The sequence below is a fragment of the Argiope bruennichi genome, chromosome 4, assembly GCF_947563725.1.
Source record: "Argiope bruennichi chromosome 4, qqArgBrue1.1, whole genome shotgun sequence".
NCBI lineage: Eukaryota > Metazoa > Arthropoda > Arachnida > Araneae > Araneidae > Argiope > Argiope bruennichi.
Window position 1 is genome coordinate 106,760,391 of NC_079154.1, and position 27,531 is coordinate 106,787,921.

A 27,531-nucleotide genomic window follows, 5' to 3' on the forward strand; every position below is an offset into this window, starting at 1 on the left:
ACTAAATTAATGTTATTAAAATGATGAACAAACAGCTAGTAGCCAGAGGTGGCAAATGTATATTTATTTAAATGCTAAGATAGATTTTTAGCTAAATGTTATTATCCACTTTTGGAAAATTCCAATTGAAATTTTTATGTTGTAAATCACAACCCATGCCAAAATGTAGGCAATTTTAAATGATCTAAGTTTTTTTTTTTTTTTTTGCTTCAATATGCATTTAAATTTAAATAAAAATGTGATAAACATCTGATTAAAATTAAAATCGACTTTTTTTTTTTTTTTTTTTGAAATTTTACTTATGCAGTTATTTAAAGATGTGAATTTATTTCAGGATGAAAAAGTCCTCCCCAATGCACCACCTATGAATGTAGTATCAGCTACTGTTTCATCTACTGTGCCTGTTCAGACTCAGGATGGTATGATTTCTCATTTAAATGATGACTCAGATAAAGCCTTATCACCAACAACAAAAAACTTTTGTCCTAAATTCATCCGAGAAGAAGACTTGGCTGTATCTCTTCATGATTTGGATAACATCTTTGACACATCATCCTCTGAAGGAGAAGATAATGTGAGTATTCATTAAACTATATGATATGAATAATACTTTAATTGAATGATGAAAAGATTAATGTTGTTATGCTATCATTTTACATTTTCTTAATGTATTTTTAAAATCTTAAATCAAAAAGGCTTTATAATTTGAATTGTTTTTTTAAACTGAAGTATTATACTTATTAATGAACTATTGATAATTTACATGCTTTAAATTTATAAATTCTATTCATATTTTATTACTTTTTATATCCTATTATAAAAATTTTTAATGTAAACGTCACTTTTTATTCATTTTGCGATTGGTAGATAGACAGTCACCAGACTATGAATTTTGAAGTTTGTTTTGCCAGTATTGTTTGAAATATTTAGTGAAAATTATGTCGTAGTAAATATTTATATTGCACTTAATGATGAAAGGGTGACAAAAATGAAAAAAAGGACGCTTCAATTAACATGAAATGAGTTTAAAACAGTTTTACTGTTTACAACATGAGTAATACCGAGACATTGTTTGTGGTAACACTCATAAATAGTTTTCCAATTTGTTAGCCAATCGTCTGAATAATTAAGCAACACTCGTGTTATCCCTGCATTATTTTTTTTAATAGTAAAGGGACATTCAGCGATATCAGATGAAGGAAAAAAATGCAAAGAAAGACCGAGCAAGGATCTGCCAACTTGAAAAGAAAAGCTGATTGTAAGGTAGCTACTTTGGAAGCCAAATTTGAAAAATTGAGTCAATATTTAAATATTGAAGATATGAGCAAAGAATATTTTCATTGTGAGACTTTGAGTTTTGAATTGGAACTAGGCCAATTGGTAAAATTATGTTGTCATCATGGAAAGATTAAGTTTCCAGCATTGGATGAATGTCCAATGAATTTAAAAAAACTGGAACTGACAAACATTGGATGCAGTATTGAACATCTGCAGTATTGGGTAACATTGGGATTGGTGAGTGAAGCCCTCTCATACCAAAAAAATTATATTTTATGTGCGTTTAATAAAATATATATTTTTGTCACTTTAGGTACTCTATCATTATTATCATTTTAAAATTATATTATTTTCAGATAAAAATTACAAAAAAAAAAAAAAAATCAAAACAGTTAAGGTTATAAATTGAATTTTTTTTGTTTGATCTTTTAAATATTTTTATATGTCTAAAATTTTGGATTTGTTTATTATATGTGATCCACGTTTTAAATTTTTTTAGGTTGATGTGCCTGTTACCCCTTCAAAATTGATGCCGTATGATGAATTTGCTGGGAAAATTGGTAATGACAAATTATTATGCCAGAATTACTGGAATTTTATTTACTGATTTAAGATGAGAAAATTTAAGTGATTTTTAAGAATAATAAACCATTTTTTTCACTTCTTCTTTCTAGTTTCACTTCTTTTTGAAATTAACTTATCTGTTTTATTCATAATATATCATGCTTTTTATCCAGAGTTATCCCGGATGTATCCAACTCCTCCATCTTTAGAACAACATGCAGTGCCTTCGCCTTTCGGTCCTCTTACAGGGAATGAAATCACTACTACTGAAACTGATGCCTTTAGAGAGGATTTTGAAGTTGAGCATTCTAATATAATGAATTATGAACATGAAGTAAGTTGTGTTTCCAAGAATTTTTTTTAATATTAATTACAGGGTAGCCAGTCAACTGGAAAATGTCAGGAAAATTTATTCTAAAACTGGAATTTTTTAAATCGGTAATTCTTATCAAACTTAAAAATTTGACAGAGGCCATCCACATTTCTCTGCATATGCCGGGTGGTGGAAGATTTAAATAAAAATTTCTGAGATACTTAAATTTTGTCTCTATAAGTACCATAATTTTTGAAAAGTTCTTTTAATTTTGAAGAAAAGTTGTTCATTTTGTTTGTAATGAGTTCTTATTAAAATTGTGCTGGCTGTTTTTTTTTTTTTTTCCCAGTTAACTAATTTATTGTTTGCCTTACTTTTACATTTTATATATTTATCTAAAAAATTTACTCCACCATCCCATTCTCTTGCATTATTTATGGTATTGCAATTTTAATCTGATAGTATTATAATTCATTAATGCATTGTTTTTTATTGAGTTGTTATTGAGGTTTAGCATTAACCAAAATTGTTTAGGTGCAGTCAAGTTCGTAAAATTGGCATTTGAAAATATAATGTTAAAGGAAACAATAATCACTATATCTAATTTATTGCTTATATAATATTTTTCTCCGAAAGTTTTTGTTTAATTCTTTTTCACAACATCATCAATTTAATTAGCAAAAAAAAAAAAAAAAAAAAAAATGCTTCCTATGATGAAAGGTCACCTATCTAAAACCCATTACTATGAAGATTTAAAAATTTAATGGCTCTCTTTTAGTTAAAAGGAATATATATGTGTAAACGATTTTTGAAGCAGAGTTGTGGTTGAATAGAGAGAAGACACTTTGAATTTTTAACTTTATTTTATTTTATCCCAGAAGGCATTATTTATGGACAAGCAGCAAGAACAAGGCATGTCCGCTCTCAGTGTAGCATAAAAGAGAGGGGAAATAGTTTTACCAGAGCTTATATACTATGAGATTTTCATAGGAATTTCTCGCTCATGTTACCTACAGGCAAAGGAATCGTAGAAATCTTTTCGAGGAATTTATTTAGGTCAGCAATTTTTTATCCCTTCACTCGGAGCATGGGAATTGCTGACAAAAGCATTTTTACAAAGCTTTTTTCTATTGCATAAATTAAATAGAAATGGTGAAATGGGAGCAGGAAATAAGACAATATTTTAGAATAGAGTTAATATTGGCTAAATTAAGACACAGCTTTGGAAATTAATTAGAATTGAAATTAGATTTTGAAATATGCACACCTTTTTTTCTATTGAACTTCAAGCTGATCACACCATGTATTATGAAAGAGAAAGTATGAATTTTAAATTTTTATTATTCAAAGTTTTTTTAGATTGGATTTATATCCAATGTTGATTGATTGTTATAATTCCCAAAAAGTTTATTGTAACTAAATAAGTATTTTGTCAGAATTATTATTATTTTTCTCCTTTTTAGCTATCTTGTTGAATTATGAAGTATTGGACATTACTACTAATATTTTCTGAAAACTTTGTTGCTTATTTTAAAACGATAAGAATGTGGTTCATTTACGAAATTCTTCATATGGAAGACTTGGAATTGATGTTATTGCTAGTATTTTATTCTAGCATTTTTTTATTTTTTTTTATTTTGCACATTTTTAAAAAATTTCCTGTTTAACAAATTCTGCTATTGAGCAAAATGCTCCATAATTTTAAAATGATACTAACTGACAAACAGTCCCTGATATGAATTGATTGGTTAAAAGTCTGTCTAAAACGACTTGCATCTTCCAGTATTGGTTATTTTATTTGTAAAAAAATTAAAGTATTTACATGTTTAAAATTTAATAAAATCGATGGACCTTTTTTTTTTTTTTTTTTTGCTTTCTATGTGTGTAATTTTTTAAAAAAAAAATCGATTTTGGTTAAAAGAGTAGAACAGCTTTTCCCACATAGTTATAGTTATTATTTAATAAATAAATAAAATAAAGCAACATCATTCTGAAGATGATTAGATAGATAGATCTTGATATAAAAACCTGGAAATATCAGGGAAAATCAAACAGCAGAAATAGTGACCCTGTATTATCAATAGTTTTAAACATCAGTAAAGCTTCAGAATAAACAGAAATTGTAATTGCAGTCAGTATTTATTTTGTATCCTTGTTCTGAATTAAAAATATAGTCAAATGTTGCTTTTTGTTTTTTGTAGGTGACCATTGTCTTGAATATTTATCTAGTAATGTTTACTACTTATCTTACTAGTAGTTGTTTTGTTTAAAAATATTAATTGTTGTTGAAGCTCATAAAATTAACTTCTTCATGGTTTTTTATATGCAGGAAGATAAGTTGCTTTATTTTTTTATTTTAATCAAAGTGACATTCTGGGATGTTTTATTAAAATAAAGAGGTAGAGATGCAAGAGATTATTCGGTATTCTTATTTATCTTTTACTTCAAAATTTTTAATGATTTAAAATTTGAACATGATTTTAAAATTTCCTCTTCACATTCTATTGTGATTACATTCATAAAAGGGATATTTATTGTAAATTTAGATTAATGCATGCTGCTGATACCTTAGCATTTTTACTTTATGCATTGTAATTTTATAATATTTCTATATTTCTTTTTTAGAATATTGATGTCTGGTATCCTCCTTTAATAACTGAATTTATAGAGTCCCCAAAGTATGCTGCCTTATTAACATTGCCTTCATTTGTTGAATCAAAATTGGACCAAGAATTAGTATATAGACCTCTGTGGACTCATTCAAATTCAAGAATCAGACTTAATTCAGGAAATGAGGATAATCAGATCTTAGAAACTCAGCAAGTTTATAGGTTAGTTCAATTCATTTTTAACTATTGTCTTTATTTGAATGTACAAAATGTCATAGTGACTAAAATATTTTACTATATGCAAATTTGTATTTTTCTTGCATTTTATTGTTGTAATTTTTGTAAGTCATTTCTTTTAGGGCAGTGAGTACTATTCTAATATGTAACACCTGGTGAGAACTCCTTAGCTCTTGAAATGAGAATTGTAATTTAATATTGCTATCCCATCAAAAATCAATTAATACAAAAATTGAAAAATATAATATAACATAATATAAATATTTTTTTTAAACGACTGTTCAGCTTTTAAATTAACAATGAATTTTGTTTGAGTTTCTTGAATTATTTTTGACTGAATGTAATTATATGGATCAAACTGTGATAAATGTCTAAAATCAACAAATTAGAATTAGCTACCCACAATAAATAAAGATTTCTTTATTTTCTTTCACATGCTTTTGCTGTGATCAAATTTCTGTCGTTTTTTAAGTTAGTTTAAAATGTTTTTTTAAAGATTAATTATCCCATCTTCATTATTTTGCTTAAATTTTGTGATATTTTTAGCAAATGGTAATAAATTGAAAATCTTATTCTGTTACAAATGAGATGAAAAATTTCTGCATATCTGATTTCCAATGTATAGTAGTAGTTGATGATTTTTTTGACACTTTATTCTAATAAAAGGATGTTTTATTTTAAAATTAAAGATATAAGAGGAGAGTTAATAAATATAATAAGGTCATGAATTGTAAATTCCACTCTATTGCAAATATCAAATCTATTGAGTTTAATGATGGAATTGTTTTTTATTACTAGAGATCTTCATTCCACTCATATATTTTATTTATAGTTTTTTAATATTTCATTGAAGGGTGCTAATAGTAAGGTTATGGTAAGTGATAAGGTAGAGCTTTCTGTTTCAGTAATTTTCTTTTCTGAACAATGTTAGGATAGCCTGATGATTCAATTTTAAATTACAGAAAAATATTTTCCTATCATTTATATTTTTTTTTATTTGTTCGATCAGTCATAATATGATTCATTATTAAAGCCTTTTTCTGATTTCTTCAATACTTTTCCAGTTATTTTTTACTGAAATTGGGCAAAATTATTATGATTTTTAATATGTTATCACATGATGGGGAGGGGAGACCTTTAAATTTTAATGCTGAATTACTTTTTTACCATTTTAATAACTTCTGATGTTTGTTGGAAACAGAAATCTACTTATTTCTTCTTGTACAAACTTTATAATTTTTTTAAGAAAATGAATGTGATATTGCAGGAAAAAAAAAAGGAAAAAAAAATTATTTAAATTTTTTTTTCGTACTTATATGTGTGAATATTGTATTAACATGAATGTATGCTTCTTTTTTTTTTTTTTTTTTGTTTAAGTTTTAAAATTATTTTTCGAGTACTCTAATAAATTTTTTTAGTCTAATATAAGTAGAGCAAATATTTAAATAATGCAAATATTTGTTATTTTCTAAGTTTCATGTAATTATTTTTATTTTTTAGTCAGCAGACTGCTCTCTTTGATGAAGAACAAACATCAAGTAATTTATATTCTCAGGAAAGTATGATTGATTCATCATTTCCTATGTCTAATTGTGAAGCTGTATCTCCAGCATCAAGTGTTCCTTCATACTTGAATAGAAATCTTAATTCTATGGATGCAAGCATGTCTCATTCAGTGTTTGAAATTCATCCCTTACTTGTAAATCTTCTTCTTTCTGATTCACTGCTCAATATTTTTAAGGACCATAATTTTGATTGTTGCTGCCTATGTGTTTGTAACATGAATATCAAAGGATCAGATGCTGGTGTTATTCTTCCAAACACGCTTATTCCAACATGGAATGATGAACCACAGTACAAATGCACATGTGGATTTAGTGCTGTGGTATATCGACATAAGAGTTATAATTCTGGTCTTTTCTATGAAGATGAACTCGAAGTGACTGGATCTGTCTGTGATAATTCAAACACTTCAATTTATTCAACTATCAGCAACAAATCAGAAACAGAGATAAGTGAATCTCAAAAGCTTTCATTTCAGATAGAAAATATACCAGGTTTTCTGCTTGACATTATAAAAGTGCAATGTAAAACAATTGCTTCCCCATTTAGCTTGTTTCATAAATTCAGATTATCAGCTAAGATGGAATCCCATTCTTTTTCAAATGGCATAGAAATGTCTGATGGCCGTGAGATTTGTTATATGGCTTTGGAAGAAGCAAGAATGTCTATGGAAAATCTAGTGTCCAGTAACAAATTTGATGAAAATTTAAAGTCTTCTTGCCTTCATAAGTGGCCTTATATTTCTAGTAAGTACTTTTTATTGTGTATGCGTGTGTTAATGAAAGATTCAAATCTGGTATTTTTTGTACATTAATGATTCTAAAATGCTATTTTGGTTAAATTAATACTTTACATTAACATTTAAGTAATATTGCGCACTATTTATATTAAAAAAAGTAAAATTCTTTTATAAATGATACACTATAGTAATCTAAAGTATTGACTAGATTATTTTTTAAAAATCAGTTTTGCTTGTGAATGATTTTATGAAGCATAAGGATGTTATGTTTCATAGGAAGTAATGTCTAAATAGTAATATTTTTTATTAATTATTTATATTTATATTAGTAATATTTTTTATTAATTTCCACTTTCAATAGTTCCAATAGTGGATTTTACTTTTAGGGTCTCTTATACTGAGAAAATATATCTTTTAAGAGGTATCTAATTGTCAGTCTATAAGGGAGACTATTTGATCTAGAATTACTGTTTTGCACAAATATGCTTTGGCAGGATAAAATTTGCACTTCAAAATTTCAAAAGTACATTTTCTGAGAAATACAGATTTCATCATTTTTGGAATTCAATTTTATCATTTTGTAGATTAGTTAGTTCCCTTTATATAATAATTCTACAATATTTTTATTATTTAAATTCATTTTTGTTTAAATTTATTCATTTTATTTTTCAGTTAATCATACTTTTTTTACTTCTTGTCATTTATGTTTGGCACATTTCAGTATTTTATGAAGTTTAACTTTTTTTTTTTTTTTTTTTTTTTCTATGCCTGTGCCATGTCTGATAAAGTTTTCAGCAAGTTCAAAGTTTTTGGCATTAATTTTCAAAAATAATTTTGCTTATAATAAAATATTATAGCAAAAAATAATTTGTGTGTAAAAATGCAAGAATTGCTATTCAATAATATTTAGTTTTTTGTCTGATTTTAACAAAGTTTTTCATTTTTATGTTTAATTTGCAACAATATTTTCTTTGTTGCAGTGAAATTTAAATATAAATATTTTGCTACACACATTTCATAAAGCCAAGAAATGTAAATTCTGCTTTTTGTAAAATATTTTTTTTTTGGTAAAATCTTGATGACTTTATTTTATTTGCATTAATTTTCTTTGTGGAATCTGTAAAGAAAGTCTTCTTATGCATATTAGGAAATACTATTTTTCTATATGTTCATCAGCATGTTTTAACCCAACTTATATACTTATAGACATAATATATTTTACAGCATTTTAATGTTGAAATTAAAGGCATATTTTGTGTACGGATTTAAAAAAAATGAAAAAAATGCAACAAGATGCTAATTTATTTGGATAATTACATCATTGTATTCAATGTTGCTGTGACGTTCATGTATATATATATATATATAATTATTATAATAACATATCTAAAATATCTGTCAAAAGATTATTTGAAATTTTACTGATGAACAATCTTGTTGTTGAAGGCAATGAATTATATAAAAGTGAAACTCGTAAATATTTTGTTCTTGGTAGAAATCCTAATTACTAAATGAATGTTTTTCAAATTTTGCTTACAAATACTGTGACATATTGAAAGCCTTTAATAAAGGTTTTTGTGACAAAAAAATTTATTAAATAAAATGGCGATAGATAACCCTCATGCCTGTATTCCTATTTGATAGTCTTTCATTGAGCAAAAATTTTGTATTGGCATAAAATCACATTTGGGGGAATATAAGACTGAAGGCCTAAAGTCCTTGGCTTGATCTAGTGTCTGCAAATTAAAAAAATTTCAAGTGACCAGTATTAAAAAAAAAAAAAAATTGTTTTTAGAAATTGATGTCATTTGGGATAAACTAATTTTCATGCTGTTTAATAATTAGCTACATAATTTTTCATTGCAAAACCTTCTTTAAAAGCTTTTTTAAATTTTCACATTTCTGAGAAAAATGTACAGTTTTTCTTCTCTTTAATTTCTGTTTTATTTTCAGTGTTACCATTCTTGTAGATATTTTGAACTTTTTTTTTACATATTTGCCTTTTTATTGCCACTAGCAGTTTTAAATTTTATATTTTTCTTTAAAAAAATATTAATAGTGTATAGTGGAAATAGCTTTTGGTGGTTCACAAAAAGTTTTTAGTTTCATTATTTTTTTCATTTTTTTAAAAAAATGTTTTAGGCCATGAAGTAAATTTTTTATATTGTTATATTTTGCAAGAAAATTTTACTGTAAGTTAGTATTTGAATATGATATAATTATAGTTTTTATAAAGACAAATATTTGAAATCTTTGTATAAAAATTCATCATCGGAATTGAAGTGATTTATTTTTTTAAAGGTTTGAATACATATGTGCCATTAACTAATTTAAAATAAAGTATTTATATATAAAATGTAGAATTAAATGGATTTAAACTTTTAATTGTATCTGCTTCATATGACAAATTTAATTCATTATACATTTATTTTTTAATTAAAAGCATGAAATAATTTTGCTATGCTTTAATTAAACTTTTTAGGTCCATTACCTAGTTCAAGCATTGACTTCAGACTGTTCTTAGAATGTATTAAGCCTTTGCTCCAAGTAGCAGTACATAAAAAAACAACTCAGCGTTTGTGGGATGTAACATATGTTGTGTCTGGACCTCTTACTTGGAGAGAATTTCATAGATTAGCTGCACGAGGTATTCAAACTGATTTCTATTTTTTAAAAATTCGTCATGATTTAAAATCAGTGTCATTGTTTTAAGATAGAGCATTTTGCTTTTAAATACTGGAAGATTTATTTTTTGTTATATAACAAGTGAACTAAAGTCATTATCATCCTTTTTATTTCCTTGTGATTCCCCCCCCCCCCCCCGTACTGAAATGTGTTTAACGTTCTATTTTTGCAAACAAATGTAAGAATTTGTTTTACTAGATATTACTTGATGCAGTTTTGAAAGAATAAGAAAGTCACTCATTTTTATGCATAATAAATAAATCTAAAGTTATGATAAAACTTTTTTTCTTGCCCTTAATCACATATTTCCATCAAAAAATTCTGTAAAATTGCTATAAAAATTTTTACTGTCCTAGAAATAGTAAAACATTTTCTTCATATATTAATGACTAGCCGCCTTTGGCGACCTTATGGGAACTAAAAAATATCTTTCTTAATTTATGTAATATCTCAAGTATTTGTCGACCAACCGGTTCGCCAATCTTATTGTGCGTTTAAATTTTAATAATTAAATATTTTACGCAATTCCTACTTTAATAGATTCTTCATCAAAATATTTTAAAACTTCAAATTTTGATAGTCATATAATTCAGTCATAATATTATAAAAGCCTTCAATCATAACGTAATATGTATCTCTCTAATTTTCTGTTAGCTCCCGTAGAATTTATGCTTTAAATTAAAGTGGAAAGAATTAATCTACAATTAATATAATAATATATTTTTACTGAAACAAAGCATTTTTTTATAATATGATTACTGATAACAGAGTCACTGAGCGTTTAAACTTTCTGGGCACTATAATAAGAATATCTTTCTTAATTTATGTAATATCTCAAGAATTTGTCAACAAAATTTTCTCAGATTCATCAGGAACAGATCGATTCATTAACAATGTTTAATTTTAAATGCATCAAACACTCAAAAAATAAAATGAATCGTTTAAAATAATCGGTCGAAAACAGGTTTTAAAAAACTACTTAAAAAACGATGTACTTAAAACTATAAGCATATACAAAAAATATATAACTAACATAAATAAAATTTACTTACAAAAGCATGCAACTAACCGAAAAATAATTTAAATCGTCCGTTGATAATGGTTGTCATGGCAACAATCGGAACACAATGCGCAGGCGTGAATTTTCTTCGCCAATTACGGTAATGCAAATACGTGAATTTTTCTACGCCAGTTGGGGTAACGCTATGCAGATTAAACATTTTTAATTTCCTTTATTCTGTGTTATTTTAATTCAAAAGTACTTCAGAATGAATCTGAAAGATTGATTCATTAACAGTGTTTAATTTTAAATGCATCAAACATTAAGAAAATAAACAGAACCGATTGAAATAATCCGCCGAAAAATTTTAACCCTAGCCTCATTACTGTTGGGAGAAAAAAAACTGAAGCCTTTCTCGTTTGGCGAAAAAGTTGGCAGTGGGGAAAATGGAAGATTTTTTTGGCGGGAAAGTTAGTTTTTAATTAATAATCAAAATTCTAAATAAAAATTCGAAAAAAGAAACCCCAGGTGCACATTCCCAACCTCCAAGGTATACATGTACCTAATTTGGTAGCTGTATGTCAAACGGTCTGGCCTGTAGAGCGCCAACACACACACACACACACACACATTGAGCTTTATTATAAGTATAGATTATTGGGGGGAGGGGAGGCACTTTAATTAATAGCAAAAAAAAAAAAAAAAAAATCAAGATGAAATGTTTGAATTCTGCTCTAAGAATATGCTTGCAGCTTAAAAAAAAGTTTCTATTATTGAATTCACAATTTACTTAAGTAAATTAAAAATGTATAGAGGTAGAAATTTCAAAAGACATTATTTCAACAAAAATAAATATGTGAAATTATGTGATTTCAGGCCTTAGGTATCATAGTTTCACAGATATGCATGTCAAAATTGTTTATTTTTATAATTGTAATTTACATAAAAATGTATTTTAACATTTTGCTACATAGATTTGGAACTTTTTAAAATTTGAAATCTTAGGATTAATATTGAATGGTTTTCATAGTTTTCTGAAAAGTTTGTATATTGCAGGATTTTGTTAGTTTATATAAGTGATATTAGTTGTATTTGTTATCAGGAGCGGATGATCAATGTGAACCACAACCCATACCATCTTTATTGTTAGGACATGATAAAGACAGTGTTGCACTATCACCATTTTCTCTAAAATACTGGGTAAGTAGCATATATTTTAAAAAATTTTCATTCTTTTTAAATCCTTTAAGTTTTTTATTAAATCTTTATGAGCTATTATGTTATAAGGAAGCTTTAATAAGACTGAAGGAATTTTTCCAAAGCTTGAAAGAATATTTTGTGCTGTAAAATTAGAATGTTGAGGGGGGGGGAAATCAAGGATTAATAATTCTATTTGCAGAAACACATTATCAGATAGAGTACAAGTAATTTTTTTCCCCATCAATAATTGCAAAAATATATTACAATCATATTGTGTTTAATTTTCATCTAATTCTAGGATATCAAGCTCGAAGTTTGGGCCAGATACACAAGTTACTTTATAGAAAAAAAAAATATTTATTTTGAAAACACAACTTAAAAAAGAAAGAGAAAGACAGTAAAATTAATACTATTGTCTGCTACCATCTTAAAGAAATATTTTGTTTGCAAAGATTATTTTCAAAACTGATTTAAGAGAAATGTTGGTAATTCTGAATCTGACAGAAGACTTATTAGTTCTATTTATACTTATGAAGGAAAAAAAAAAAGTATTTCTAGATGTGAAAATAATTTCTTATAATTTTTTAATTTATTTTAACTTGGCTGACAAATCTTCATGAAAGTTGGGTATTTCTTCAATGTGAATTGAAGAACTACCCTTTATTTGCATATTTATGTTTTATTATTGCTGTCTTTGGTATAGAAAATGGTCCATATATGTAACATCATCAGTAATTTGTCACTAACAAATGCTGCATTTCACATTTTATTATTATGTGCAGTTTAAAATTAAAAAAAAAAAAAAATTACACAATCTTTAATGAAAAATTACAAAATTTTTAGTTTGATGTTTTGTTTGCTGGCTTGTAAAGGTTATTACTGTGGGTTGAAAATTTTGATACTCTTGATTTTAGAGCTACTGCTATGAAAATTATATTCAACAGAAATTTCCCTGCTGGTTTCTGCCTCTTTGCTTTATTTGTGAAATTTAAATTTTGCCATTATCATCATTTAATTTATTAATGTTATCTGATTTGTAATAATAATTTAATTTGTAAATTTGAAGTACCTTGTTTCAAATATGTTCCTTGTTATTGGAAATTTTTCCAACCTTTATTTTCTTATTTTAAAAAAATTCAAAAAGTTCATAGCACCTTATGCTGTACTGTTTCTTAAATTCAATATTAGTTATTCTAAAAATATAACCAAATATATGTTAAAATTTAAATCTTCTATAATTTAATCTTATAATGATAAAAATTTGATTATGATATAAAATAATATATAAATATTTTTAAAATTCTTTAATTATATACTTTAATTATTGTTAGAAATGTAGAGTATTGAAGTATTTACTAGAAGTTGTTAAAAAAATGAAATAGTAAAAAGATATTTTTTTAAAAAGGAAAAAAAAGAACTTCAAGAAAGTATTTTGATGCAGTAAAAATGTCAGCTGCAAATCTACTATCAGCTGCTATCTGTTTTCTGTTTGGAAAATAAACAGCTTTTTTAAAAGATGTATGAATACCACTTCATTTGTAACATATATTAAATAATATATATTATTTATTACATATATTATTAACATATATTAAATGTTAATTTTCTTTTGGAATGTGGAAGGAGAAAGGGAAAAAGCCGTCAAAACTGTAGAATTTTTTTTGTTTATTTACATCTAATCTTTTCATTAATTAGGAAATTTTCTTATTAAAGCTTCCAATGAATTGTTTACAGATATAATAGGAAATAGAACATTGTCAACAACAAGCATTTCACAGATATAATAGGAAATAGAACATTGTCAACAACAAGCATTTCGTGTTCCTCAAACACTTATTTTAAATGTTTGTGAACTTTTCATCTGAAATTATATTCGTGCAACTGTTAGTGTAAATTTATATTTCTTTAACTCTGTTTTACACATTTCATTGGGTGTATAAACCATGTGCTATGTTAATTTTTTTTATATATATGCTTGATTCATTTGGAAAGCTTGTCCCATGTTTTAGGTTCACTTTGTATAAAACTTTTTTTCTTTCAGGATAAACTGCACTTGGAACCAAGTTCATCACCTAGAGATGTGGCTTATATTGTTGTAGCTCCAGAAAATGATGCTGTCCTTTCTACATTAAAATCTTTCTTCAGGGAACTGAGTTGTACCTATGAATCACTAAACTTGGGTAAACATCGCCCTATCACCAAAGTATTAAGAGATGGGATTATGCGAGTTGGGAAGACTGCTGCATCCAAAGTTGCCGAAGAACCTGTTAGTGATTGGTTTAATACTATTGGTGATGGACCTATTTCTAATAAGTTGAAGCTTTATGCTCGTGTTTGTAAGCATAGGCTAGGTGAGTTATGTGTATTTTTACTTAAAATACACTAAAACTTCTCTAAAATGTCAATGTTCTTCTCATTGATTGTTAGTTAAAGAGTTTCATAGTGTTATATTTCATAATATTTCATTGGTAAACATTATTCCCTAAAAAGGAGATATGTTGCTTTAAAGCTGCTAGTAAAGGATGAAAGTATATTTAAAGTTACATTCAGTTAGATCTATGAGCGTCTAAATTCATTTTCTAATGGTTAATATTTCTCAAATTGTGATCTATTTTGAAATAAGTTGAAGTACTGATTTTTAGCTTCAAATTTTGTGTCAGCATTAGTGAAATATTATATACAATGCAAATTTGTATGAAATTCTTCTTACATGACTTGTACTTCCGACTTAAATTATTGTAAACTTTTCAATTCCAGAAAGAAATGAGTTGCATTTTTATTCATCTTAATATTACTATTGAAGAGAAATAAATTGGTGCAACTTCTGTGTTCTATGTGGTATATTAATGCAAAAGTATTAAAAATGATTATTTTTTAATTTTAATTTAATTTCACATATATAAACTAATTTTTAAAAATATATATCAAATCTAGATATTTAAAAGAATTACTAAGATTTCAAAAATTGTTAATATTTTTCAACCATTCTTTACAAATATAAAAATCAATATTTGAGTTAATTTTAAAGGAAGAATGCAAATTTGTTCATACTAAAAGTTTAAATTTTTTTTTTTTTTTAATTTTATGAAAACATTTAAATGTAATCGGCATTTTTACAGATTTTATCTTCAATGATTTGAACAGTTGTATTATTCTTTAAAAAAATGTCAAGTTTAATTTATCTCAATAGATATAAAATTATTTTTTCTATAAGAAAAGAAAATTATCATTTAAAGGACATGATTGTTTAGCGTGATTTGATTGTTTTTCATTTGGTTGAAATTCAAGTAACTTGTGATCATTGACTGTGTATAAGCCAGTATATCTTATTTTCTGCTAAAAAAAATACATAAAATAATTTTTGGTTTCAAAAAAGAAAGGTGTATCTTTTGCTTAGAAAAGCAATTATATTTTAAAATGAATAATGTGTTAATTTTCCTCATTTCTTTTACAGCCCCTCATTTATCTACATTATCTCTCGATAGCAGCATTTTCAGTTCACCTCCAAAGACATCTGAAACTAGTACTAGTAGTAGTGGTAGTTCATTATCTCATTTTTCTGAAAACAATGAGAAATCTACAGTACCCAAACAAGAATCTGGTAGATATCACTGCTTTTATATTATCAATTATATTCATAATGAACAGCTCAATTACTAGTCTCATTTTTAAAAGTATTAGGAATGGTTATTCTGCCATTTTTTAAAAATCAAATTTATTTTGTAAATATATGACAGATCATTATTTTTCATGCATATGTTCTTTATATGTTACATGGTAGCAAAAGATAGCAATTAAGAATCTGTTGCTTATTTTTGTAAATGGGTTTATTTTCTTCTTTTCAATGTTAGTTTCTGTTATGAAGGGAGTTTACAACTACAGCATAACTTAATAAAATTATATTTTTTCTAAAGATTTGGAATTAGATTGTTGCTTAAATAATGCTTATGGGAGTGATTATAAAAGTTGACCCTTTTTCAATTTTTCACTGTGATCTCATTGAATTTTAATATCTTTTAGAATATTCAACAGAAGCTCATCCTGTAACTACTCATGAACCACCTGAAGAAAACTGCCAAGATGTTCCTGCATTAGTCATATACATTGTCGAACCTTTCACATTTGGTCAATCAGATCCTGACATGTATCGCTTAGTATCTCTGGGAATCATGCATGCCTATGCTGATATGATTGCAAGTTTGCCTGAGGCAACAAAGAATGCCATTCATCTGCAGGTACATATTTTTGTTATTTTAGCTTATCTATATTGTATTTATTTTTGCTTTCGGTTTTGAAGCATGTAAATGTCTGTAATATGAATTCAGCATTGTCAACTACACTTTTTATGATTTATACTTGAGACAAATACTGAAAATAAATATTGGATAGTTAATTGTATAAACATTCTCTCATGCAAAAATGCTGGGAATTGCATGGCATAATTTAGCAATAAATTTAATATATTAACGTGATGCAACTTGCAACATAAGAAAACTAAGAAAGTTTCTTCAACTGAGGGGACTCAAAATTGATATGTTTAAAGAATATAATAAAATATTTATTAAGAATTTAAAAACAGATTTATATTTGGCTAAACATAAATAAACAATAAATAGCAATTTGTGCAAAAATTAGGATTATTAGATTGTTGGTATTTGAATAATTGGGTTTCTGTTCTTTGAATAATTATGTTGAATTGTTTAATGGTTCAAAATATGCTAAATACCCTTGCATGCTTTGTGAGTAGCATTAGTAGTTAGTAGTTTAATCTTCATTTTTTTTTTTTTTTTAGAATTTATATAGAACAAATGATTACATAAAATTTATAAATATATTAAATTTCATAAAAATTGTATTATGATGCTAATAAATATAGAGAATTCATATGTATTAGAATTGCAATTTTTACTAATGCATCCAAAAAGCAGTAAGAAAATGTCATTTTTTTTTAAAAACAATTCTCTATTGCAGACCATTATTATCTCAATTTATATTTGTTTTTTATGATATCACTTATCTGGTTTGAATATTTTCTAATGCAACTTATTTTAGCAATTTGTAACTGTACTTTAATTTCTTTTTATAAATTGTTAAACTTTGTACTGTTAATCAGAGTCCCCCCCCCATTTTCCCATTTACATAAATTGGTGCAGTGCTTTTATTTTTTAGATTTATGATTTTTAAAAGAAGACTTTTCAGATTAATTTAATTGAAAGTGTAAAAAACAATTATGAAATATTTGTAAATTTTTTTTAGAAGGAATTAAAAATTAATATTGAATATTTTTAGGTGTTAAGTCTGGATGCTATCATGTGTAATGGTGGTGACAAAATAAAATTCAGAAAAAACAAAGCTATAAAACATAATAAGGACAAATTGAAGGCCCTGGCTCTGTCTGTATATTCCCAATCTTACCTGTATTCTTCCCACCAACATTCAGTAAAGTCTCTGACTGGTTTTGGTCCTGCAGCAGCTCAAGAGAAGTTTATAAATAATAGAAGTGTAAGTTTTTGCATATATAAAAATTTCAATATGTTTCTAATAATGCATTGTTTTGACACTGAATTGAAAAGGTTGAATATCAATTATGTTTTTAATATTACAGTTTGCAAAATATGATTTTGTAATCTCAGAACAATGGATAGAATGGGATATTTCTTCAATCTGTTTCTTAGATTCAAAAAGAATTTTTCAAATTTGATTTTAAAACTCAATGTGGACATGCTAGTTTATTATTTTTTTTATTTTGTATAATTTTAAATGATTTATTTTTAAAAAAAATGTCTGTTCTGTCAACCATATTAAGGGATCTGTAGAATATATGTTCTAATAGGAAGGGGAAAAAGAAAATAAAAAGCATATTAGTGGTACTTGTATCAGATTCTACATTTTTAATGCATGTGGAAATTCAAGTATTTATTTTCAAATTTCTCTTTCCTTGGATGATTTGAGTGAAAAGTGTGTGCAACGGGTATATTACTTTTGTTTGCATACTTTTAAATATGCTTTTAATTGTGTACAGTAAACTGTTTAATTGAGAGTTACTATTATTTTTTTCAGAGCAAAATGTTTTATCCCACACAAATATTCAATCAGCCATATGTAATAGCTTCTGTCAAAGATAAGCAAACAGAATTGGGGGAAATGTTTGGAGACAGAAGAGAGAAATGTGGAATTTTGTATTGCTCATATTGTTTGACACAAGACAGAAAGTATATATTAGCATGCTGTACAAATGACAAAGGAGAATTCACTGAAACAACTGTTATTAACATTGGTATTCCTAATAGGTAAGGACCCAATTTCTTTCTCGCATTTTATTACTATACAAACAGATTTTTTTTTTTGAATTTTAAAAATTGGGCACAAATTAATTTTTTTCCCTTTCCATTTTATAGTAATATTTTTATAATACCATGCATTAGTGACAGTTCTTGTAGATAGTACGTCAAAACCTGTGAGTGATAGCATTGCTGATAAATTATGCAGTATGTATTTCTATACATCTAATGACTATAGAAACAGTTGAATGTGATTTAATTGCTTTAATTTCAAATAATTAAACATTCTTAATGTCAGTTATTGATCGTATAAATTCTGTTAGACTATACCAAGTACATTGAAATTAATTGGGGTCATATTCAGGTCTTTTTAACTGGGCATAATAATACACCATATAATTTTCTTCTTAATGTTAGTTTGATTAAACTTGACTGTGGTCAGATACAGTTTCAGATATCATTCATTTGCAAGAAAAATACCATAATCTGACCTTCTTCCCCTTTGTATATGAAAAATTTCAAATCTGTTGTTTCTTCAAGACACATTTGATACAATTTCAATATTTTCCTCTAAAGAGAGTAGCTGGATCAGGTTTCTAATACAGACAGCATCTTGGTTTCATAAAAGAAATAGACTTAAATAAAATTCAGAGTCGTCTGTAAAATTTTGGTTTTGTATTAGGGTAGTATTTTTTCAACTGAATTATATTTTCTCTGTAAACTATTAACTAATTTCTTTGTAAATTTTTTTAGACATCGAAGGAAGCAATGCTCTGTAAGGAAGTTTGGTCTTCGTAAGTTGCTGGAATTTATATTGGAAGTTATTTCTGTGTCTGTTCATCCTTGGAGGATTATAATTGACCGTTTTGGAAGATTGGGGCATGGAGAATTGAAGGCATGGGCTTCACTTCTGAATCGGAAATCACTGCAGTCATATTCCAAACATTTGAGAGAGATGTGTAATCAGTGTAATATTTCTGGTGTTGGTGATGGCCCATCCATACTTTCAGCTTGCTTGGTCTCTTTAGGACCAGATTCTGCATTAAGGATAATGCATGATCAGTTCACTCCTGATGATCGATTTAGTAGTGGACGATACAAAACATGTTCTCTGAGTACGCCTGAAGATGCAACATGCACACATATTTTGGTGTTTCCAACATCTGCAATAACACAGGTAAATATTTTTCAGTTTGTGTCCATGTCTTTGTTAAAATTATTTTTGAGTTTGAGTTATGCCTTCAGGAAAGAGGAACTGTGCTTTAATATTTGTTCAATATATATTTATATATATATATACAACATGTCACTAGCAAAATTTAGGCTTAAGTGCAAGACATTTATAAACATAGTCAATAGACTAAGACATCTTTAGTATTTGTTTGCAATGAATGACAAGTACCATTTTATTTTATTTAAATGTTTAATTGGATACACAAAATGATTCCTTGCTGTGTTAATGTACACATAGTTAATTAGATATTTGAATAATTTTTGCATATTTTGCATGTGAATTGGATGTTTTAATTCCATTTGTAGTGATGAACTACTCTGCTGCAGCAAGAAGAATTTATATACTATAAGATTAAATGTGGAATGGTTTGTAAAAGGAATACATTTGAAATCTTGAGGGGGGAAAAATACCCTATAAAAATTAAGTGTTGAGTAATATTATTAGCATGCATATCTTACACTGCACAGTCTTCTAACTTTCAATAATATGACTTTTCATCAATTTCGTCTCTATTATTTTCAGAATGGCAAGTAAAGAGGAAAACATGTCATTACATGTGAATTTTAGTGAAGTTTATATTGTTTAAATAATAGGATTTTGACTTATGTTTTAAAATATTTATAATTTATATCAGTATGGTATAATTTGTACATTAAACATAAATTTTGCAATTAAAATACATTTTTATGTTTTTTTTCTCTTTCTAATCCGATACTTAAAAAAAAATTTGGCAACTCTCTTTTCTGATATCTGCAAAATTTAGAAATGATTGTATTTAAATTACTCAGATGTTTAAAGTACTTTACAATTTTTCTTTTTCAAAATAATTTAATTAAAAGTTTAGGAAAAGTGTATAGATACTGATGTTACAATGATGTTTTGGAGTGTGCAATATTGACCTTAAAAGTGAAAGTTCAATACTTATTAATTCTTACTGTTTAAAAGTTTTGAAATTCATCTATAATAATGATTTATATCTAATAGTAAAAGTATGTGCTAAAATTATTCATAACTAGCCGCCTTTGGCGACCAGTCGGTTCGCCAATCTTAATGCACGTTAAAATTTTAATAATTAAATATTTTATAGAACTCCCATTTTAATTGCTTCTTCATTAAAATATTTTAAAACTTTAAATTTTAATAGTCATATAATTCACTCATAATATTATAAAGGCCTTCAGCCATAACGTAATATGTATCTCTCTAATTTTCTATTGGCTCCCGTAGAATTTATGCTTTAAATTAAAGTGGAAATGATTAAACTGCAATAAATATAATGACTTTTTTTACTGAAACGAAGCATTTTTTTTAAATACGAGTGCTGAAAACAGAGTCGCTGAGTATTTAAACCTTATGCGCACTAAAGAATATTTTCTTAATTTATATAATATCTCAAGAAGTTTTCAACAAAATTTTCTCAGATTATCATGAACAGATCGATTAATTAACAATGTTTAGTTTTCAACGCATCAAACACTAAAAAAATAAATAGAATTGTTTGAAATAATCTGTCAAAAACATACTAAGCCTTCAAAACCAAGTCCGTATCCGTTGTCAATAATCAGAACACAATGCGCATGCGTGAATTTTCAACGGCAATTATGGTAACGCAAATGCATGAATTTTCTACACCAGTTGGGGTAACGCTATGCAGATTAGAAATTTTTAATTTCCTTTATTCTGTTTTATTTTAATTCAAAAGTACTTCAGAATGAATCTGAAAGATCGATTAATTAACAGTGCTTAACTTTAAATGCATCAAACCTTAAGAAAATAAACAGAATCCTTTGAAATAATCTGCCGAAAATTTCTTAAGCCTATCCTCTTCAGCGTGGGGAAAAATAAGAAAAATAATAATAAAAAAAAAACAAGCCTTACTCATTTGGTAGTGGGGAAATGAAAAGATTTTTTTGGCGGGAAAGTTAGTTTTTAATTAATAATTAAAATTCTTATTAAAAATTCCAAAAAAAGGGACCCCAGGTGCACATTCCTGACCTCCAAAGTATGCATGTGCCAAATTTGGTAGCTGTAGGTTGAACGGTCTGGCCTGTAGAGCACCAACACACACACACACATTAAGCTTTATATAAGTATAGAAGAACAAAAGTTCATATTTTCTAGGAATTTGTTTAGAAAAGAATATAGTTAAAACTGTGTGTGTATGTGTATTTTTTACATATAATCTCATCTGAAAGAACATTTTTTAATTATAGGACTATGCTAATTGATTCTAGCAGAAATTGAACAAAACTGATTATTATCATGTGGATTAAAAAGAGACAGAGACATTTTCCTTATTTCTTTGTAATCATATCATATGATGGTGCATTATATTTGTTTGCGTGATTAATTAAATTTTCCTTGATATGTTTTTTTAGGCAGCTAATCATCTTGAGTTCCGTTTAAACATAATGCACAATTCAGTGCTTTTATGTTATACAGAGTATCCCATAAATATTGATGTAAAGGGGAGGTAGGGTACTTCAAAAAGATGGAGAATTTCATAGCAACTCATAACAGGAAAGGTCATTGTATGCTACTAAGGGGTGCAGTTTGCAAGAGTTTGTTGATGGAGAAATATCTACTTTTTCTCAATCATTCCAGCAATAGTCGCCTTGATAAGAGCATGCAATGTTAAATAGTGAATTGGCAGATATCCACTTTGTATAGATATTGCTTGATGGAATATGCAAGCAGTTCAGAAACTGTATCAAGAATGATTCCCACTGCACCATTGAATTTTTTGAGCATGCATCACAATTCAAAGGGAATATGGGTTTTTATTATATAATAGAGTGAAGGCGAGCCATGAGACTTTTACTCCCACCATGGAACAGAATATTGTACATTGCGTTTTGCCAGGTAAGGCCTTATACTCTATCAGTCTCCAAAAAGAACAGTCATTGCTCCCCACAGATTATCCTGTACATGTGCATCTTGCACATTATTATTTCCACTAATGAGCCCAAAATGCTCATTTCCCATCATATATTTTGTTTACAGATGAGACATACATCATTCGAGATGGTGTGTTCAACCAATATAATACACATTTATATACTCATGAGAGCCTCCACAGAATGAGACTGCATGATGCCCAACTTTCTCAGGGAATGCTTGGGCTGGTTTGGTTGGCAATTGCTTAGTCTGGCCTTACTTAGCTGCCATCATCTCAGACATTAACAAATTATCTCATCTTTTTCAAAGAGGTTCTGCCAGGCTTACTTCACCCTCTGTCAAAAATGTGAAACACAACATGTGGTTTTAGCATGAAACGCCTCCTTATTTTGGAAAAAGTGTGTCGTTTGGGTTATGATAATTTGGGCATGGTGGATAGATTGCCTGGCCCCCACATTCTCTTGATTTAAACTTCTTGGATGTATTTCTGTGGGGGAGCACTTAAAGCTATAGTGCCTGCAACACTTGTCAAGTCCGAAATGGGTCTGGTTGCAAGAATTGTCTGTGCTACTGCTGATATTCGTGAAAATCCAAGTGTGTTTGACCTGATCTGTTGGTGCAATGCATGCATCACCTGCGCTAGTGAAAACTTTGAACTACTCTATAACATTTTCACTTGGTATCATTTACTGCAGAATAATTTATGAGCAATAAATATTTCTGGTAATCTTTGTCTTGTGTCTCTTCATTTTTTAAACCTCTGATATCACTTTCCTATAATGTTTTCAATAATGGGGGTTACTATGCAATTCTCAATTCCTTTAATTGTTCCTCATCTCCCCTTAAAGATTGTACCATTATTTATGGGATACTCTATATAATTTCAATGCTAGTAATGTTAGTGCATATTTTACCAAAAATTATGTACAATTATTTATTCATATTAATGGGAATGATTATATTGCTGGTTTGCATAACTAAGAAGAAATACAAAGAAGCGATTTCCTATAAAATATTCCTGCACTAAACATTTAGATAATTATAACATGAAACATGTATTTAATTATTCTGAAAAATATTTGAGCTTAATGTAGATCTAATCTGTGACAGTAATAGGAAATTTTTGCAACCATTTACATATTATCATTTGTTTACTTTTAGTCTGCTCAAGCAACTTTCCATCAAGAACATATTGATCCATTACCTGGTGATCTTTTTGAAACCCTTGATGATGACGATTTACCTGGGCCAGATATGAATGACATTTTTCATTGGACAGAAAGTCCTCAGAGTCCTGGAAATTCTCCCCGTCGTGATGGTTGCTCCCAACCCTCTAGTCCTGGTTCATCATTCAGATTGTCTTCATCCAATCATGGTGAACAAAATAAAGTGGGTACATTTATGCTAATACTTTTTATTACATTTGTTTAATTTTTTTCTCTTTTTTTGCATTAAGTGTATTCAAATTACTCCCCTTTTAATATTCTAAGAGTTGTAAGGTTGTTAATGTTGAATTTTAAAAATTTAATTTTGTCATTTCAGTTCTTCTAATTTTGAAAAATTTACTATTACTATTTGCATAGTAAATTTTTATTTTATGATCCTATGTTCTGACAAAACAAAACATGTTTTTAAAATAATTTTTTCGTAGAATTACTCATGGGTAGGTTTTATGATTTATTATTATTATTACATATGCTTTTTTTCCCCCTGCAGTGTGAAAGTATTTTAACAGAAAGCCAAGATGAAGCTTTACAATTGTTGCAGCAGCCATTAGCATTGGGATATTATGTATCTACTGCAAAAGTAGGTCCTGTTCCCAAATGGTTTTGGGCATCTTGTCCTCAGATGGAAAACAAATTGCCTGTTTTTTTAAAGGTGTGTAAGGTTTTTATTATTAATTGCTGAATAGTTAATTTGCTGTTTGATTGTCTAAATCAAGCATGAAAATTCAAAGAATAAGATATCACATAAACATATGAATCATAATGAAGAGCAGAAATTTATTTTGACTAATATTGTATAATGACACATATAAAAGAAAAAGTTTATGGTTTCTTCATAAATTTAGCAAAACTCTTACATTGCTTCAAGAAATGTCTTATTTGCAGTGGTGATTTTCAAAAAGAATAAAGTGGATATGAATTTTCCTTAATTTTGTGAAAAAAAAGTAATATTTTTATATCGATTTGCATGACCAAACACTTAAAAAAAGAGTATGCATTATTTTATATGCAGGTTTTTTCAAATGTTATCAAATTTGACTAACAATTATTTGTAAATTCAATCATCTTAAATTCATTTAATTTTGCTGTAAAATTATGCTTATTCTGATCTTGATTACCTCCATTTAAGTATGATTGGTTATAATTTTTTTGTGTGTGATAATACATTGACTAGTTTTTTTTATCATAATAAACTAGTTAATAATAGTTTTCTAATAGTTATGTGTATTGACTTTTTTTTTAATAATGAGTTTAAATCATGACATTTGTATTAAGATTGTTGTTGTTTGTATACTGCTAGATTTATCTCCCTATGAGAGTATTATTTGTAGTAATTTAGCATGCCTGATTAAAATACTGGATTTTGCTTTCAATAAATTTAAATTTCATGTTTACATATATTTATCCCCCCTCCCTCTTTTTTTTTTTTTTTTTTTTTCTTTCAGTCTGCATTGCTTATTCATTTACCATTTATTCAACAAAGTTCAGATGAATGGCTGCCTAATAATAGCCAACAACAACTCCTTTGTCATCCTCTTGATTCAAACTTCACTACAGATGTCTTGAGGTATTTTATTTAAATAGTATTAATTTTTTATTCTGATTTTGTATCATTATAAATTTTATTTTTAAAATAAATAAAATAAGTAAGTAGAAGAATTTAAAAAAAAAATGAAATTCATCTATGAATTACATGAAGATCAAAGTTCTATATATTTTCTGCACTTTTGTAAGATTAAGATCCAAGTTCTTTATATTTTCTGCACTTTTATAAGATTAATTGATGAAAATTGTTGATTTTTTATGAGAAATGAAATATTATTGAAAATAATACTGAAAATTCTTTTCATATAAATATTTATCTTATTTGATTAAAAATTTATTGTTTCAAAGTTTGGTTCATACATAAATTATATAGATGAATATGTATAAAATTTTTAAGTTAAAAGAGTTTTCTGAACAATTTTTTTATTTATAATAATTTTTTTAAATCCTTAATACTTATCCATTTCAATTACAGGTATGTTTTAGAAGGATATAATGCTTTATCTTGGCTCCAACTTGATTCCAAATATTCTGACAGGCGTTCTTGTCTCCCAATTCATATGCAAATGTTGATGCAGTTATATGGTATTGTTGAAACTATTTTGTGATAGACAAGTGGTGATACTTAGTCAAAAAGTATATTATTCTCATCAATATATATATAAGAAAAATATCTATTGTAATGATATTTTAACATTTGTACAGCTGTTTTCCAGATGTTTTAAGTGAGATATATTAATTTTTAATGAAATGCTGTTTTTATATGAATAAATGGTTCCATTCTCATAGTGTTAATCTAGTTAAAGCTGAAAGTATATCTGAAGAGAGAAAAATCAAAGGTTTTATATTTTTGTTCATTTTCATATTTTTATCTCTTAAATAATTCTAAGTCATGGGACAAAATTTCTTTCTACGTTTGACTGTATTATAAGTAAAGCAGTTATAAAATAATATTTATATGAGAGAAAATTTGTGATTAAATTGTTAAAACTGATTTTAAGTATTTATTTTTACATTTTTTTTCCAGTATGTTATTTAACTTAAGATTTTTTACCAAATTAGAAATTGTTCAGTAGCTATTTATGACATGTTCTACATTGGAAATTTAAAAAAAAAATTTTATACGAAACACAGGCCTGTGCCTGTCTTTTTTATTGATGCCTTCATTGTTTTGATACAATCAAAATATTTTATAAATATATAGTGGCGTGAAGTCATTGGTGGGACATTTGATGCTGTATTGTATAAGATCAAACATTAGAAGTGCAGGTTTCTGTGCAATATAACAATATTGTAAGATATTTTTGCAATTAAAAAACTTAAAAGCTTAAAAAATAGTAATGAGCTATTTTCTTACCTTAATTTTACTAAATATTTTTAAATACTATTATTTGGTTGGTTTAACATTTTTTGATTTAAAGCTAACTAGAATATTTATGTAGAATTGTTTTAGGTCATTTTATTTTTCAAATTTTTCTAATAAGAATTATTGTAGCAACTATTCAGCATTTAGAGTTGTTAAAACCAGTTATAAATGCCATTTATGAAGAGAATGTGATAATGTATTTATGGAAAGGAATGGTGTATTTTTGTTTAATTATTCATTGTTTTTGTATATCAAAAAACTTTCAAAAGTTGCTTATTATGAAATCCTTATTTTATAAGAATGCTATTTTAATTTGTTGAAGACAAAAGTTCACTGTTTAATATTGAGTTATAAAATATTAACCAGTTTCAAATTCATACTTATTTATAGTCTTTAAATTTTCAATTATGGTATAAATCACTTGTTAATTTTTTTTATCTTGAAATTAATATGTAATTAAAATTTTATAAAATATATAATTAGTATTTTTTTATTTATTTATTTCATACAAAAATATTTCTTTGTTAGAAATCTTTGAAAATTGTATCAGATTGTACTTTTTTGATTAAGGATATGATGTATAGATTGTTATATGTATGAATTCTTTATTTGAGACATTTAAGTTAGTAAATTCTTCAGGTATTTAAATGTTGTTTTAAGCTGTTGCAGCTTATGAATTATTATTTTGGAACAAATAAGCTTGGATACAATTATACTTCAAGATTGAAAAGCTAAATATGGCTTGGTGTGTGAAGAATGTGTTCTGAAGAATATGATTTGAAATATCTTTTAA

At 26.9% G+C, this 27,531-nt stretch overlaps 1 protein-coding gene across 1 annotated transcript in view; it reads left to right on the forward strand.

The window, feature by feature from the left end:
- LOC129966751 (mediator of RNA polymerase II transcription subunit 13-like) overlaps window positions 1–27,136 on the forward strand; it is a 44,074-nt gene extending 16,938 nt beyond the window's left edge. Inside the window, exons 11-27 of the mRNA XM_056081309.1 lie at window positions 335–574; window positions 1,778–1,838; window positions 2,016–2,176; window positions 4,781–4,986; window positions 6,502–7,310; window positions 9,786–9,950; window positions 12,091–12,188; window positions 14,230–14,539; window positions 15,643–15,789; window positions 16,209–16,423; window positions 17,478–17,690; window positions 18,249–18,478; window positions 19,223–19,646; window positions 23,763–23,990; window positions 24,318–24,479; window positions 25,273–25,394; window positions 25,848–27,136. Of these exons, the coding sequence (XP_055937284.1) occupies window positions 335–574; window positions 1,778–1,838; window positions 2,016–2,176; window positions 4,781–4,986; window positions 6,502–7,310; window positions 9,786–9,950; window positions 12,091–12,188; window positions 14,230–14,539; window positions 15,643–15,789; window positions 16,209–16,423; window positions 17,478–17,690; window positions 18,249–18,478; window positions 19,223–19,646; window positions 23,763–23,990; window positions 24,318–24,479; window positions 25,273–25,394; window positions 25,848–25,980 (3,924 nt within the window). The 3' untranslated portion in view covers window positions 25,981–27,136. The remainder of the gene's footprint in view (window positions 1–334; window positions 575–1,777; window positions 1,839–2,015; window positions 2,177–4,780; window positions 4,987–6,501; window positions 7,311–9,785; window positions 9,951–12,090; window positions 12,189–14,229; window positions 14,540–15,642; window positions 15,790–16,208; window positions 16,424–17,477; window positions 17,691–18,248; window positions 18,479–19,222; window positions 19,647–23,762; window positions 23,991–24,317; window positions 24,480–25,272; window positions 25,395–25,847) is intronic.
- Window positions 27,137–27,531: the final 395 nt, after the last annotated feature.